At 43.2% G+C, this 18,597-nt stretch overlaps 1 protein-coding gene across 16 annotated transcripts in view; it reads left to right on the top strand.

The window, feature by feature from the left end:
* The window catches only part of DTNA (dystrobrevin alpha), a 328,281-nt gene that overhangs the window by 176,515 nt on the left and 133,169 nt on the right, over positions 1-18,597 (top strand). For all 16 annotated transcript variants that reach the window (XM_040432328.1, XM_040432338.1, XM_040432336.1 and 13 more), the window contains 2 exons: positions 4,040-4,107; positions 10,003-10,083. In XM_040432328.1, coding sequence (XP_040288262.1) covers positions 4,041-4,107; positions 10,003-10,083 — 148 coding nt within the window. In that variant the 5' untranslated portion in view covers position 4,040. The remainder of the gene's footprint in view (positions 1-4,039; positions 4,108-10,002; positions 10,084-18,597) is intronic.

Raw genomic sequence — 18,597 nt, 5'->3', positions numbered from 1 at the left:
CGGTGCTGGTGCTTCTTCCCATAGTGTGCAAGCTCAGCCACTGCTGCTGGATTGCAGGGTGGTCGTAACCATGGAAACGAGCAGTGTATAATGTGATGGAAAAATGAATCCAGCCAGCAAAGGAGGCAATATGGACAATCACAATACCTTAGTGGGTGCCTTGTATCAACTTTATCAGACCCCCTTCACCATCTGGATTACAGGATGCCAGATAAGAGGTGCTGTACTGATACACCTGGCGGATCAGGGATGAGTCCAGCAGAGGAGGCCTGGAGCTTCACACAGTGCACTACACCCCTACCGGTCCTAGCTATCGGCAGGCTGTCCATGGCGCCCTCTAGAACATACCACCGTGTATGTGTACGGACGTCACTCACTGGTGTCAGGGATCCTGTAGGCCCCAGTCTGCCTCAGTAACGGCGGTCACCTGACATGCCCGGCTGAGAGCGGCTGGATTCACACAACCACTCCCTGTCAGTTTCGCTTCTAGTTCCTAGCTTCCCGCTCACTCTGCTTCATCCTGGACAGATGCCCGCCTCTAACATGTGTGCCCCGGCGCCAGCCCTCCTCCAGGCTCAGCGTGCAACAGTGGCAGAGGGCAGGGATGGACTCGTACTGTAGTAGTATAAGACAGGCAAGGGGCCAACCAGGGATTTCACCAGCTCCCCGGTGGGCCAATCCAAACATGGATATATCCTCTGGCGACATTACATCATATGTGACTGATATCAGCCGCTCCTCTTATAACGCTCCAGCACTGATATAACCTCCAGAGACATTACATCACATGTGACTGATATCAGCCGCTCCTCTTATAACGCTCCAGCACTGTTATAACCTCCAGAGACATTACATCACATGTGACTGATATCAGCCGCTCCTCTTATAATGCTCCAGCACTGATATAACCTCCAGAGACATTACATTCTATGTGACTGATATCAGCTGCTCCTCCTATAACACTCCAGCGCTGATATAACCTCCAGAGACATTACATCACATGTGACTGATATCAGCCGCTCCTCTTATAACGCTCCAGCACTGATATAACCTCCAGAGACATTACATCACATGTGACTGATATCAGCAGCTCCTCTTATAACACTCCAGTGCTGATATAACCTCCAGAGACATTACATCATATGTGACTGATATCAGCTGCTCCTCTTATAACACTCCAGTGCTGATATAACCTCCAGAGACATTACATCACATGTGACTGATATCAGCTGCTCCTCTTATAACACTCCAGTGCTGATATAACCTCCAGAGACATTACATCATATGTGACTGATATCAGCTGCTCCTCTTATAACACTCCAGTGCTGATATAACCTCCAGAGACATTACATCACATGTGACTGATATCAGCCGCTCCTCTTATAACGCTCCAGCACTGATATAATCCACAGAGACATGACATCATATGTGACTGATATCGGCTACTCCTCTTATAATGCTCCAGTGCTGATATAACCTCCAGAGATATTACATTCTATGTGACTGATATCAGCCGCTCCTCTTATAACGCTCCAGCACTGATATAACCTCCAGAGACATTACATTCTATGTGACTGATATCAGCCGCTCCTCTTATAACGCTCCAGCACTGATATAACCTCCAGAGACATTACATTCTATGTGAGTGATATCAGCCCCTCCTCTTATAACACTCCAGCGCTGATATAACCTCCAGAGACATTACATCACATGTGACTGATATCAGCCGCTCCTCTTATAACACTCCAGCGCTGATATAACCTCCAGAGACATTACATTCTATGTGACTGATATCAGCTGCTCCTCTTATAACACTCCAGTGCTGATATAACCTCCAGAGACATTGCATCATATGTGGGGGGTAAGGAGCTGGGAAAATTTGAAATGCCACTGATGAGAGGGAATGGGGGGGGGGGGGCTCTGGGAGACATAACTTCTTAGGCTACTTTCACACTAGCATTTTGTTTTCCGGTAGTGAATTCCGTCCTAGGGGCTCATTTTATCCTAATGCATTCTGAATAGAGAGCATTCCGTTCACTCTTGGCTGATGAATAGCAGCCAAGAGTGCCCTATATGCAGTAAGTAAGCCAGAGATATTCAGGACCCAGAGATTCGTGCTGCTCACTCCACAATTGGCAAGTTCTGCCCCCCCCCCCCCAACTGTGTCTTTAAAGGCGTTATCCAGCTTCTACAAAATGTTACCTATTCCCCCAGACAGTGCTGAACATAGCATAAAAATACACTTTTCTGCCTCCTGCTGCTCCTTTCCAGCGATGAGGGTCCAGTCCTGCTCCTGCTGGTTTCCAGTGAGTAAACTTCTGGATGGGTGACATGATGTGCCGCAGTTCCCAAGTGACACATGAACCACCGGGATCCGTTTTTTATATCATGTACAGCGCATTTCAGGGGATAGGTAAAATTGTTGTAGAAGCTGGACAACCCCTTTAATTTGCACAGTAAGCTGTATCCTTAAGGCGTGAAAGATGTATTCTTTGATCACCTATACCGTGGATAGCTGATAACTGTTAAACCGGTGGAGGTCCAACTGCTGGGACTGTCACTAATTGCTATACTGAGAATACTCGCCTGCTGCCGTACTCTCATAGAGTAGTATGGAGTGGATAGGTGATAAATGGTAACTCCTAGAATAGACATTTAATGAGGCCAAGTGAAAAGAACCATGGAGACAACGTGTCCCAAATTAGTCTCCTACTATTTATAAATGTTTCCTGTCTCCTTCTAAAGAAGACCGCACATGAAACTGTGTCTAGAAGATATTGTATTTATTATGTAATACATAAGTGATGGTAAACTATATTGAGATATCTACACCTATCTGTATAAAAGTGAGCTACAGTGTTTTTGTTATTAATATCTACAAAATGGGAAGAATGGGGATCCCCCAACCAGCACCAATGTACAGCACTGTACATGTGCTTAGCTAACTGGGCACTCGCTCTCCACTAGGATGTGTTGCCCACCTCGTCTGGTGAAACATGGGTCAGTGAAGCCTTGCTCTTCTGATAGAAAAGTTTCCACCTCGGTATTACATATTGGTTTGGGAAATATTCCATACATTGTAGTTTTTTTTAACATTTTTTAATGCCTTGGTTTTTCCAGAATGAAAGTCCATGGCATTTTCACAACAGTTGGGATTTTTAATCTAGTCTGCTCTTAAATCAGTTGCGGTCAGATTCATGGTGGAGACAGCAGACCGCTTGTGGAGCCTCCGTCTTAATAAAGCTATCAATCAAATTTGATTGATGGTAACCCATCTCATGACCACAGGGCTCAATGGAGCTCCGATCTTTGCTGCTCTTTGCATTGTCCTTGCACTGAGGACTTCCTTAATTCTCTATAACACAGGACTAAGTGGTCAAAAATAGATGGTCTTTGACTCTACAGAGATGCAATTTTGTTATGGAAAGCTGGACCACCTTGTTCCTCCCATGGCAGTTAGGCATCTCCTTCCAATGTGAGAGACCTGCCAAACAGTTTCACATGTCGACCTCGGAGACCCTTTTGAGCTATTCAAGTTAGGGGGGTTGTCCCAGAATGCCAGTTTGTCATCTACCCACAGCTTTGTGTCCCCCTTAATGAATCTGTGGTTGAGCATGCACACTACTACTCCATTAAGACTGCCTCAGATGGCCAAGCAAGTTGTCATTCTGGAACAGTCCCTCGAAGCTGGATGTGTACTTGAAAACTGAAGCTTCGTGTTATGCAACATATTGTCTTTGTGGTATAATTGTGAATGGGCTGTTACAGTAACCCTCTCGAACTGTGATGCTAATAATATGACGTTTGTAGACAATTTATCATAATTGGCACCATTACTTAGTTCCATACATATTAGTATTTTGACGTATACTGAATAGCCAAATCTTTTTAGTTGTCTAATAAATTTAGAAAACTGCTATGTAGAGACCTTTTCTTATGGAAATGTGTGGAATCTTTAGAAGTTGAATATCATGCAATAAATATCCTCCCTGTTCTGTCTCATCTACTTGTGCCTCATACTGATATTGTTTCTTTACAGAATGATTGAAGACTGTGGGAAAAGGGGGAATAACATGGCAGACAGAAGGCAGCTGTTTGCAGAAATGCGTGAGTAGCATCTTTAATGTTGACATTTTTGTAGGTATATTTTCACTAGAATGACTGACACAAAGGAGTATTTCAGCCTCATGTCCACTGGATAGCTTATAAATTAGTTGATTGAGAGAACAAGGGACCCTGGTCCTTCACCCACACCCAACCTAATAGCAGGATGACTAGCATGGCAGGATTACTGACTATTTCAGCCTCAAATCCACTGGATAGGTTCTAAATTAGTTCATTGAGAAAACAAGGGTCGCTGGGCCTTCACCCACCCCCCAGCCACATGGCAGGATGAGTATGAGTGGAGCAGAGGTCAATCATGTCAGCTGCTGCTGCATTCAAAATCTATGGTGCTGCTAAATACAAGTACTCCAGTTTGATGATAAATCGCCTTACAACAGAAGTGTCCTGAATAAAACATGCAATATTATCTCTAACCTCCCATTCCGCAAGAAATACTTTCTGAACTGGATTTTCCTATGGTTCGTCATACTTAAAGAGTAACTAAACTTTAATTCAACTTTTTAAAAAAAAAATTCTAAATGCCCTAAATAATAATTTTTCTAAAATACTTTATTAACAGATTTTGCCTCTTTATTAAAGGATTTGATACTCAAAGTCCTGATTTCTACTGCGCTTTAAATTCACTATATTCGCACATCACTGATTTCTCAGCAGTGTACAGAGTATGGATTCCTTGCACTGTAGAAGTGGGGGCCACAGCGAATTGTGTACAGGTAGGAGCACACAAAGCTGCATCCTGAGCTTGGCTGAATGCTGGCATAGCACATCGGTACCCTATAATGATGTGCTGTGCCAGGATTAGCTAGGCGGAGCTGCGCTCAGATAAAGCTGCTCTCGCTCAAGCCTAGTCGTAATCATGGAAACGAGCAGTGCATAATGTCATAGAAAAATGAATCCAAACAGCAAAGGAAGCAATATGGATAATAACAATACATTAGTAAGTGCCTTGCATTGACTTTCTCTACATAATAAATGCGATGTGCTGAAGTGAAACCACCCATTTAGAAGGGCCAGGCGGCAACGCTGTAGCTGCCGGCAGTGCCGAAATACAGAGAGGTCTGGCAGGCTGCTCCGAGGTAGCCTGCCGGATGTACAAGCGCTAGTGTGAAATTAGCCTTATACAATAGTTAGGCTTTATATAGCCTGCCTTTAGGCTTCATATAATATGGACTTAGTCCGATAGCTGGAAACACACTAGCTTCAGGATCAAGGAAACAATCCTTTAGAATGTGTTGTTTTTTTTAACTAGACAAACCTCTTAAGACACGGTACAGTACAATAATAGTCAAACCGTATTTCTCTCTAGCTGTCTTGAAACTAAAAGTCGTGACCAGTGGACCATCTGGGACTTGGGACTACTGAATTAATAGTCTGATTGTCAGTCAGGTTATCGGGGGCGATCATACAAACGCTCATTCCTGATAAGCTGTCCATCTAACGATGCCGCAGATCACCCGATGAACCAGCGAAATGCTTATTTATCGGGTGAAAAATTCCATCATGGGGACACCTTAATGAATCTGTATGGCAGTAGCCATCACTCGTCCTCATACTGTGGAGGTGAATGCTGCGTGTAAATGTAGCGCTTCACCTCTACTGAACGAGCAGGCAATTGTCAGGAAGGAACTGTTCGTTCCCGATAATACATACTACAACCAGACCGCTTTAGCCTGGGGCTACTCCACTACCTGTGCAATGGTTTCAGAGTGTGGCACATAAGTACTTCTGATTCTGTGCAAACTGAACTCTGTGTCTCAAATGGTGTATTTTCACATATTGCAATTTTGTGGCTTTTTTGCAGCGATTTTGTGTAACTGCAGTGGACTTCTTTGTACCGCAATTCTGCACAGTTATACAAAAAAAAAAGGGGGGCAAAACCCACATGTCAAATGACCCTTAAACATTTAATGAATGTCATGTAAAATGTTATCATTCAGTGTCAGTAAGCAGAGATATTGTTTATTATTGAGGAATAAAACCTGGAAAGAAAACTTTAGAGGGGTTGTCCAGGATTTTGATGCTGATGGCCAGTCCTCAGGATAGGCCACAATAACAGATTGGCAGAGGTCTGACATCCTGCATTCCTGCTGATCAGCTTTTGGAACGTAGCTCCGGTGCCGGAAGTTGTGGTAGCTGCACTGCTGCTTCCAGTGAAGTGAATGGGAGAAGTGCTGCAGTTAACAGCTCAGTCCACTGCACATAGATGGAGTTGTGCTATGTCAGACCCCTGCTGATCTAATATTGATGGTCTATCCTGAGGACTGGCCATCACTGTCAAAACACCTTCAAAGGGGTTGTCCCACTTCAGCAAACGGCATTTATTATGTAGAGACAGTTAATACAAGGCACTTACTAATGTATTGTGATTCTCCATATTGCCTCCTTTGCTGGCTGGAGTCATTTTTCCATCATATTACAAACTGCTAGTTTCCATGGTTACGACCACCCTGCAATCCACCAGTGGTGGTCGTGCTCGCACACTGTAGGAAAAAGCGCCAGTCTATTTGGTGGCCGGACTAAGGGAGCGCACGCATACTGGTGCTTTTTCCTATAGTGTGCAAGCACGACCACCGTTGCTTGATTGCAGGGTGGTCGTAACCATGGAAATGAGCAGCAAAGGAGGCAATATGGATAATAACAATACATTAGTAAGTGCCTTGTATTAACTTTGTCTACATGATAAATGCCATCTGCTGAAGTGAGACCACCCCTTTGAGCTAACAAATCGCACTGGGGCCATGGAATTTAAAGGGTCCTGCAGGTTTCTAAAAATTTTTATCTTCACTGAGAATCATGACCGATTACACTATTCTTCCAAAAACGTTCCAAGCCAGACAGCATGGAGGTTGCCTGAAACCAAGTGATGACACTTTCTTCAGAACAATTCCAATGGGTTGTTTGGAACAATCTTTTTAAAATAATTTTTCCATACACTGTGTATAGCTTATTTCATATAAAGCCAAATTGTGACCATTCCCAGTGGTATGAATGTGTCCATTATCAGACTGGTATTATTTCCATGCTTCTATTACCTGTTCTGTTCATAGATGCCGCCACGAAAACTTCTATTCAACACAATTGGGTTTGAAAATATGTTCTGTGTTCATTTTTCAAGGGCAGGTTTAAATCTAAACATCGGACTAGCTGCTGTGGTGCCTTTTCTTTGTGTTCTGTCAATTTCAATTTGTTCGTATAGTGTTTCTTTGCTATTCTTTTCAGAGAAAGCCACAGAGAAACATTCCAGCTTTACTCTAAGCAGTCGCTGCATCTCTATGTAATGCCGTACATGTTTCCTGTAGACTAGATTCCCATTGTAAAAAAAAATGCTTTTCAATAGAGTCAGAAAAACATGATCTGATGCATATTTTGTATAGCTTGTAAACCTCCATATACCTGGGTCTGCAGTCGGGTGAAAGTCCAAGCAGAAAAAATGTAAGGAGGGACGATACCAGTGGCAAGTAGCAACAATATATATATTTTTTGTTTTACCATGCCTCTACTCTTGCCCAATGCCCTGTGTCTCCCAAGCACAGTAATTGTGCCCTTTTAGCGCATCCTCACACAGTAAGAATCCTTAATCATTGCCCCAGCACAGTAAGAATGTCCCCTTAGTGCCCTTCAGACGGTAATGCTGCCATTTAGTGATTCTCACACAGTATGATGCCTCCCCACAAAGTATAGTGCCCCCTACACAGTATGATGCCCCTAAGTGCGCCCTCACAGTAGGATGTTTACAAGTGACACCCTCACAGCAGGGTGATCTTTTGGTACTCCCTTCCATTATGATTCTCTTTTTGTGCCCTGACTCAGTATGATGCTCTCTTAGTGCTATGTACCATCTCACAGCGGAGAAGTGAGGGCACACAGAGAATGGGAGTGGTGTTGATCCTACTCCACCAAGTGCAACCAAAGAACAATTTTCCTGGAAATGTTGGTACAGTAGTTCATGAACACACACACACACACTTGCAAGGTTAGGCACTGTCTCTTGAGATTTCATCAAACAGTTCTCCCAAAAGGCTGTATATAGCATAGGTGGAAAAGGTAGTATTGAGTCCCTCCCAGACAAGAAGGGTGGGACCAGCCCACACCTAGTAACCAAATCTAGGAGTGGTAAATTAACTCTTTACTCCATATACACCCATTTGTGAAAGAAAGTGGCAACACTTACGTACACACTTGGCCAGACCTATAAAGGAAAGATGACTTGCCTACTTCCCAGTGCCAGCCCCCCGCCCCTTTTCCTTCAGTGCTCCACTGGGCTCCCTCGATGTCAACATCTAATCACTGGCCACAGCAGAGAACCAGATCCCCTTGCATCATGTGACCATTTCTCATGACATACGGGGAGTCAGTCACCCCTCGGGCAGTAATTGGCTGCAGCGATGTCAAACCGGATGTTGACATCGAAAGAGGCCAGCAAAGCATCACAGGCCTGGAGGAGAAGGAGCAGGGGTTTGCCCAAAAAAAAACTTCCATTCTTTCACAACCCTTTCAAGTAAGTAACAAGACATTACATGATACAATTAACCCTTTTAGCAGGGAACCACCAGGTCACAGGATTAGTCTTTTCCTATTCAGCTGCATAGTAGTAAATGCATCTGAACAGGAAAAGAAGCACACACATCCAGCCTGTGTGAGTGCAGTGGGGATGGCGGCTTCAGTGGCATGGGGGACAGGTAAGTGTTGATGAAAGTTTTTTTTTTTCTTCAACAGTTCCAAGGAATTCTTGTATTTTTCAGAATGCCTGGAGAACCCCTTTAAGTGCCTCCTTTAGGCCTCTTTCACATGGGCCAGTTGAAATCAAAACATGCAGGGGTTGCCAGTCCGGATGCAGTTGAGTGTACCTGGTCTATGGAAATGTTAGTTGGTATATAAGCAGGGAGCAGGAGCGTTCTGGCTGAATACACAAATTGTAGAAAATAGGATTTGTCATTTAATGGCTTGTAAGGTACTGTGCTTATTTTATCTTTAGAGAAGATTAGTAGCTTTCTGTCCGAAGAAGGATTGCCCAATAGTGGACAATCTACATAAAAAGGAGAAATCTAAATTCAGATACTAATAAATGTACTTACATCAGAGGGACCTTCCAGGATTCAGTTATTAATGGCCTATGCTCAAGATAGACAATCAGTACCTGATCGGCGGGAGTCCAACACCCCGCAACAGTCGCAGCACTGTACTATCCAGCTCCTTCCGCTAAAATATGGATGGAGCTGTGTAGTTCCAGTGCCGACTCCCTGCACTGGAACTACACTGGGAAGAATGGGATGCAAATGAGCTCTTAACAAGCTCTGCCTCTAATGCCACCAGATATAAGGCAATTTTTGACCCTTTAAATAAATAGGCCTTGGGACATGACTCTGATATTAAATAAGCCAGCACCTCATCTGCAGACTGCAACGGCTTAACTAGGTGAGAGGTCTAAGTCAGGATCTGGGGGGTACTTGTAACCCCCAAATGGAACTACACTAAAACAGGTGGGTGTGTGCGGCATCAGACCCCTGCCAATCAGCTATCTATGTCTTGAGGATAAGCCAAACATAGTGTCAACAGTGGAAGATGTCCTCTATGTGAAAAACCGAGCCACACCGCGGTTCATATAATGGGCAACATTTTCTGAATCTGTACAGCAGAAAACCAGAATGCACCCATGAGGTGAGGTATCTGAAGCTAGCTACACAGTAGGGCTAGTGTACCATTTATTAAAAATAAAAAAATAATGAAACTGTAATTTATTTATTTTTTTACAATGCTGAACTTATTATGTGTTAAGAACATAGTGTGTGAAGCCAGCATGATTCCAATTGAACCCTATGTACAGTGTATCATAATTAAAATCCATCCATCTAATGTGATCCATTTATTTCCTACTAGGGGCTCAAGATCTGGATCGTATTCGCTTATCTACGTATAGAACGGCTTGTAAAATTCGATTTGTACAGAAGAAATGCAATTGTGAGTAAGCAAATCAATTGAATAGTCTAAAAGACATGAAATATTATGTAGAACCGTAAAAAGGTAACCACAGGCACTGCTACAGATGTCATCTCAAAGAACTAGCAGGTGACAATTATACAACCGTGGTGGCGCACGGCACATGACAAAATAGTGGTCACTCAAATGATATTCCTTCCTTCCTTTAAGAAATCTGTAGATGCCTGACATTAAAATGTGTGGTGACAGTTTCTGCCTGCGGCCATTTTGCTTCTGGTGACTTCTGTCACTATGTCATTTAAAGCACATGTACTGAAATTGGCTAGACATTTATAGGGAAAACTACCCAGATCCTGAAATGGTTAAAACGGAAGTATCCTAAGCACAGATGATTATGCTGCTTTACTTCTTTTCTAAAGGGCCCTTTACAAGGGCCAAGAATCGCATAGATCTTCGCTAACAAGCGTTCATAATAACGCTCATTATCGATGGATCTGGCTGTGTAAATTGTACAAAAATCCTCGTTTCCTCACAGCACATCGTGCTGTGTAAATATGATCTGCTGCCGGCAAACCACGAGGCGTTGTTGGGAGGGAACTCTTTCTGCTGTAATATCGTGCAGGGGCGTTGCCAAGGTCTCAAAAGATTCGGGGCCCAAGCCCCAATGAATATGGCCCAGTTCTCTAAGTCGCCCCCCCCCCCCCCCCCCCACACACCACATTTTGCTGTACTTGCTATACAGCAGCACATACCTGTCACATCCAGGGCCTGCAGGTAACGTCTCCTCCGATGTAGATCTTCTCTGTCATCATCTTCTCCATTTGGTCTGTACAACTTCTTTCAGCCGTGCCTTGTCTCTGCAGAGTGTGACACACGGACATCTTAGCTTCCTCACATTTCTATAATCATCCCCATCCTCTGGTCCCAACACTGTTATCCTGCTGCTCGCTGTGCTCCCCAATACCCCCAAATACTATCCTGGATAAAAATGAGTGCCCCCATAGTAATAGTGCTCCTCATAGTCCTAGCAATAGTAATTCCCTTCTAGAATGCCCCCAGTAATACTGCCCCCTACAGTGTTCCCAACAGTGATGATGCTCCCCAAGAATGCCGCCATTAGTAATACTGCCCCCTATAGTGCCCCCAACCATGAAAACGTTCCCCAAGAGTGCCCTCATTAGTAGAAGAGCCCCCAGTAGAAATAAGGCTCCCTATTGTTCCCCCCCAGTGGTAATAAAGCTATCTACAGACCCCTTAGTAGTAATAAGGCCCCCCATAGTGCTCTTAGTAGAAATAAGGCGGATCTATAAGTCAGTCCTATAGAGGCCCTAGTAGTAATAAGAACACCTAATGTCCCCTGGAATTATAATACCCCTACAGTGTCCCCAGTGTTTATACTGCCCCCTACTGTTGTAATGCTCACCCTGAAGTGCCCCTAGTATTTATAATGCCCCCTGCAGTGCCCCCTGTAGTTATATTCCTACCTCCACCATACAGTCCCATGTAAATAACATCCCTCTCTATCTACAGCCCTCTCCAAAATACAGACCCATGTAAATAACATCATCCCCTCCCCAGCCGCCTCCAACATGCAATCCTATGTAAACATCAACCCCTAACATTCAGTCTCATGTAAATAACATCATCCCCTCCCCAGCCGCCTCCAACATGCAATCCCATGTAAACATCAACCCCTAACATTCAGTCTCATGTAAATAACAGCATTCCCTCCCCACCAGCCACCTTCAACATACAGTCCCATGTACATAACATCGCCCCCTTAACATTCAGTCCCATGTAAATAACATCACTCCCTCCCACCGCCGCCATCAACATACAGTACTATCTAAATAACATCACTGCCTCCCCCAGCCCCCTCTGACATTCAGTCCCATGTAATTAACATCACTCCCTTCCACAGCCGCCTCCAACATACAGTCTCATGTAAACAACATAATCTCCCCCCACAGCCGCCTTCAACATACAGTCCCATGTAAATAACATCACCCTCCCCCAGCCCCCTCCAACATTCAGTCCCATGTAAATAACATCACTCCCTTTAGCCCTGACATACAGTCCCAGGTAAATAACCACAACTCCCAGCATTGCTCTGCCTCTCCCTTCAGTTACCTCCCTTCATGTAGCAGACCTCACTACAGTTTCTTCCCCCAGTACTTCACTGCCGTCCTCTCCTGCACTGGTTACATTATGGTGACATCATCGCAGGTCCTTTTCAACCACTGCCTGTTTTACTGGTCACATGACCTGTGATGTCATCACGGGTCCTTCAGCTCCTCCAGTGCATTCGATTCAATTGTATTGCCGTCCTGAGTATCTAGCAGGTAGGCAGGACATTCGGGGCCTGGGACAAAATATCAGAGAAGTAATCCTCATATTTTAAATCACAGAAAACATCATAGGACAGATTTACTATTGCTAATGCGCAATTATAAAAAAATAAAATAAAAAATGGTGTACATGCTTTGCGACCAAATTTATCCAAGTCTTTTCAAAATGTATTTAACATTTTTACACCTTGTCCAACAAGGAGGCATGGCTTGCCATAAAGGGGCAGGGTTTCATGTAAAATGGTGAATGGCTTAATTACATTTCCCTGTGCCAAAAAATGCACCAAACAAAGAAGCCAACATATAGGTGATGTAAAGTTACACTAGACAGTCTAAAAATACAACACATTTTCCATCCAACATCAGCCACTGTGATAAATCTGGCTCCGTTACCGGTAATGATTGTCTGAGGCTAGTTTCACATTTGCGGCACAGGATTTTGGCAGGCTGTTCCGGCAGTTCTCCGGATCCTGCATTGCCAGATGTTACCGGAATGCCCGCCTGCCCCATTAACTATAATGGGGTCTGGAGGAGATCCAGCCGCCACACGGGAAATATGCCAGATTTCAGGCAGAAAAAAACAATACTGCACGCAACGGCTTATGTTCAACCAATTCCCAGCTGTGTCGGAACAGCCTGCTGGAAGGCTGTACCGAAGATGTGAAAGAAGTTTACACTGTTTTACGTTTAGACCGTATTAGTATTCGCCATGCCGACTTCCGTGCTGCCTGTTACTGGCAGTAATACCAATGTTCTGGAACTTGGGCAAAATTCTGGCATAAACCTGGCTCAGGATTTACAATACACCAAATTTATAAAGGTCTCTCCACCTGAGGCGTTCGACAGTAATAGTGAATCTGCCAGACAATTTCACCATAATGAATAGCAGGTCATTCCCACAATGGCTCTGTTAGTAGCTATCGCATGTGTTTTTTATGCAGCCCTTGTCCAATTTTTTTTTATTCCTATGGACAGCAACTGCAACCCTGACCTTGGAAAATATGGACTGGAGATGAGATATAAAGACACATGCAAATGCAGTAATAGTTTGTAAGGCGGGACTGCTATGTAGCATTCTATACATATAGCCAAATCAGACTAACCTGATGGTAATGATGTGTAATAATTGATTGGGTCCTTTATATTTTATTTTTACCAAGTCTACTGATTAATATGTGAAGAACCCTGATAACATGCCAAAGGCAACAACTTAGGCTACTTTCACACTCACGTTTGGTGCGGATCCGTCATGGATCTGCACAGAAGGATCCGTTTAGAATCTGATAATACAACCGTCTGCATCCGTTCAGAACGGATCCGTTTTTATTATCTTTAACATAGCCAAGACGGATCCGTCTTGAACACCATTGAAAGTCAATGGAGGACGGATCCGTTTTCTATTGTGCCAGATTGTGTCATAGAAAATGGATCCGTCCTCATTGACTAACACTGTGTGTCAGAACGGATCCGTTTGGCTCAGTTTCATCAGACGGACACCAATACACTGCAGGCAGCGTTTTGGTGTCCGCCTCCAAAGCGGAATGGAGACGGAACGGAGGAAAACTGATGCATTCTGAGCAGATCCTTTTCCATTCAGAATGCATTAGGGCCAAACTGATCCATTTTGGACCGCTTGTGAGAGCCCTGAACGGATCTCGCAAACGGAAAGCCAAAACGCCAGTGTGAAAGTAGCCTTAGAAATAACCAGTTGTGTAACCATTTGGCTAGACTCAAACATGCGAGTATAGAAATGCTGATCTTCTGTACCTGGAGTATGAAGTATGTGCTGGAGAGGTCTGTAGCTAACCAGTGTTGGAATCTGTGCCAGAGAATATTTATTATTTTGCATAGTAAATAATGTTTCTTTTTAGATGTGCTGCTTTTTCTATAAGACTTTTTTTTTTCATCTTTTTTGTTCTATGTAAAATTTTTGACAATAGAACGTATTCATAGATATGCAGCAGACCCTCAAATACAAAACAGAACATACAAGCAGGGAGGTTGCCCAGAATGTACGGACTGCTTTTCAGTATGTTTTTTTCTGTCACATCTTTGCCCGGTACATAATAGTGTACAATATTGTTATAAAGCCATTATATACATTTTTGTACCAATCAAATAAAAGTGTTTTTTTCCTTTGATATATGGCCAAGAAATACTTTTAGCTGTGTATTTTATGGGAGTATGCACAGAGACATCTACTGGTCACTGTGAAATGCAGCACCTGCAGTTCTTGTGCAAATACACCCTTTCTTTTACTCCCTGCTCACATATCTGTTATACTGGGATGTTAGAATTTTACATGGGATTCATATGGACCCTGTAGGCGGTATTCACATTTTCATAACCATTGTAGCATGTCTTAATATTGAAGCTTAATCCCAATAGGTCGTTCGTGATGAATCACCCATGCTTCCAGTTAGTATAGTTACATCACACAATGCCCTTCATTAATCTTGGGGGTGTACTGCTTTAGTCGTACATTGCGTGGGAAGCAATGGTCGGTGGTGATTATTATCAGCAGATTTCTTGTTTAGATGTTCTTACATTTTTTTTCTCTCCGAAAATTTTGAAGCAGTATTTGCTAGCTAATGCTTTCATTGCTACAGTGCTAAATATTTTCGTGTCAAGTAACATAAATTACAAGTTGGCTGCTGAAAATGTGGGTACCTGACACGTATACCTAAGTAGGCATTGAACTTTCAACAAGCCTTTTGTTTAATTAATTAATAGTACAGGAGAATAGAATAAACTTTCTTATATATGTTATTAAAGAAAAATGCCTCTTTCTCCACTTATGAGTCACTTCTACTTCTCCCTCCCTCACTTCCTCCTGAACTGATCATTCATCCTCTGTCCACAGCTAAAAACCATTGTGAAAGACAAAATGTACTCTCAGATCACTGACTGGCTTGCATGCTCCCCAGAGAAGTCTTATCGGGAGGGGTAGTAGGATGATTGAGCTACTGAAGGGAGACAGAGGCTCAGACACACAGATGCTGCTGTTGACTCTAGTTTTCTATCTCACCCCAGTGCAGGATTCACACCTGTACTGCTCAGTACTGTTGTATAATGTTCTCCATGATGCTGCTGCTTCTAAGGGTGTGCCACAGAGAGACGGGAGCAGGGTCTTCTTTTCTCTAAATGCTATGTATGAGAGACCTCCTACTAGCTCAGGGAAAACGGATAATTGGATCCTACAGAACAGAACACCGATTAAAATGCAGAATACAAAAACAATATTAGGGGCACAGCACTCATTTGAAGTTAGGGGCTAGTTTTACTACCTTCTTCTTTGTGTATAAGGGAGGGTGAATCTGCAAATGACATCAGGAAGAAACATCACAGCCTGTTACTGTCATCTTTCCCCTGTAAAGTCTCCACTGACCCTGGGGGGGGGGGGGTTATACAAATGTGTTTGTTCATGTTATTTCTCCTCTAAAGAATTAGAGAGGATACAGTGCATTCAGACCCTTTCACTTTTTTCACATTCTGTTATGTTGCGGACATGTACTAAAATAAAATGAAAAAAAGTTAAAATTTTTCTTCATTCTGAACACAGTAGGCCATAATGAGAAAGTGAAAACAGAATGTTCAAACTCTTTGCTAGTTTATTGAAAAGGAAAAATTAAAATCTTGCATTAAGTATTTGGACCCCTTACTCAGCACTTAGTTGAAGCACTTTTGGCACAGATTACAGACTTTGGTCTTCTTGGGTATGATGCCACAAGGTTTGCACACGGGTTTGGGGATTTTCTCGTCTCTGCAGATCTTCTCAAACTCTGTCAGGTTGGATGGTGACCATTGGTGTACAGCCATTTTCAGGTCTCTCAAGGGAAGTTCGATTGGGTTCAAGTCAGGGCTCTGGCTGGGCCACTCAAGGACAGTTTCTAAGCCACTCCTCTGTTGTCTTTGCTGTGTAACTAGGGGCATTGTCTTGTTGGAAGGTGAATCTTCAGCCCAGTCTTAGGTCCAAGTACAGAATGTCTCTGTACTTTCCTCCATTCAGCTTACCTTTAGCTCTGACCAGTCTCTCTGTCCTAGATGCTGAAAAACACCCCACAGCATGATTCAGACACCACCATGCTTTACTATAGGGGTGGTGTTGGCAGTGCCTAGTTTCCTCCATACATAACGTATTGAATTGAGGCCAAAAAGTCCAATCTTGGACCCGAGAATTATGTTTCTCACAGTCTGAGAGTCCTTTAGTCTGCAAAAAAAAAAGCACAGATTGATAGAATGCTGCAGTGATGATTAACCCTCTGCACTCAGGATCTCAGCCATAGTGACCGTTGGGTTCTTGGTCACCTATCTTACCAAGGCCCTTTTCCCCTGATTACTTAGTTTGGTGGCAGCCACCTCTAGAAAGAGTCCTGGTTGTGGCAAACTTCTTCCATATAAGAATGATAGAGGCAACTGTGCTCTTGGGAATTTTCAGTGCAGCAGAAATTTTTTGTACCCTATTTCTGATCTGTGCATCCACACAATCCTGTCTCTGATCTCTACAGGCAATTCTTGCTTCCTCATGGCTTGGTATTTTCTTTGATATACATTGTCAGCAGTGAGACCTTATATAGACAGGGGTCCAAATCATGTCCGGTCAACTAAATTTACCTCAGGCGGACTCCAATCAAAGTGTATATACACTGCTCGTTTCCAGGGGTTACCACCACCCTGCCATCCATCAGCAGTGGTCGTGCTTGCATATTATAGGAAAAAGTTCCTATGCGCACTCTTGTGGTCCTTCGGTGCTTTTTCCTATAGTTTGCAAGCATGTTGTTTCACTTTAGCCATTTGCTGAAGTGAGACAACACCTTTATGAGTGAATATATTTTAATTTTAGCACAAGTGAAAGAGTCTGAAGACTTTCCCGAATGCACTGTATGTGATTGTGACATACTGTATGGGGGCTTGTTTTTGATGAAGTAGTTGGAATACGATTAGGCTCAGGGAGTAAATAGATGTATAACTAATCAGACCATTTGTTTGCTGGCTGGCATAGGCATAAGGTGACGGGTCAGAACTCTGCACATCCTGAACTTTCATTTTCAGGAGCTGTTTTGTGTGTAAGTCTCTGCTTGAGTCATACTTTTCAAGATTTGACATTGTGATGGAAATTGATATTTTCAAAATTGCATAAAGATGCTCGTAATTGTACAGTGCAGTTTGTACAGTTTCATTTCGACTGAGATGTGTACGTTCAGGAAAGCTATGATATGACTATTTTATAATTAATTTTATAATTATTTGTGTTTGTCAAAAAGTGTAAACCTTGTCCTTACAGTGAAAGTTTAATAGTCATTGCAGAAATTCACATAAAAAAAAAAACTCAGAAGCTGATCAGAATTACTTTTATTCCATGAAAGATCTATGGACCATCAAATTCATTCAAGGCAAACAAGAAAACATCTGCAGAAATACCTAGCAGCACAAATTAACGTGGATCTATTAGCTAAATTCAGCTACAAAATCCGCATTGTTGGTTGTGACAACTCTCCGTAGTGACCCAAGAAAAAATACAGATCTTAATTGCATTCTAAAACGTCAAGGTTTCTGGCATTTATGATGGCAACAATAGCGCAGTCTGCAGCCACATTTTTGGCATGCAAATATCAGAACCTCAGCGGAAATAGTTTTCTGCAGAACAGCCATGGATATCAATTCGGATGTATGAAACAGGCGGGTAATTTCTGGAACAACCTTTCATGTGTGAACATACCCATAGTAATGACTTTCATGCTTTCTTAAGGCTAGTTGCACACCAGCGACAGAGATCTGGCAGGGAACAGGCTGCCGGAGCTCTGCGCACTCCGGCATTGTTGCAGGCAGCACTTTCTCGCCATATTTGAAGGAATGCAGAGCGATCTCCGACATTTCCCATTATAGTGAATGGGGCCAGACGGGGCTTCTTAAACATCCGGCAGTGCCGGTGTGCGCAGAGGTCCGGCAGGCCAGATCTCTGATGCTAGTGTCCAGGCAGCTTTTCATGTCATTTTTAGGGTAGGCTCACATGCAGGTTTTTTTAGGAGTTTTTGAGGCAGATTTTCCAGCAGGTTTTTAAACCAAAGCCAGAAGTGGATCCAGCAGGATAAGGAGTATAAGGCTAGTTTCAGGTGAGCATGTTCATTCCAAGAAACGCTCTGTTAGTGTGCTGTATTTCCCGGCCTGAATGCTGTTCTTGCTGTGA

This window comes from Bufo bufo, chromosome 5, assembly GCF_905171765.1.
Source record: "Bufo bufo chromosome 5, aBufBuf1.1, whole genome shotgun sequence".
Classification (NCBI taxonomy): Eukaryota; Metazoa; Chordata; class Amphibia; order Anura; family Bufonidae; genus Bufo; species Bufo bufo.
The sequence above is the reverse complement of the archived record's forward strand: the minus strand, read 5'-3'. Positions and strand labels throughout refer to the sequence as shown.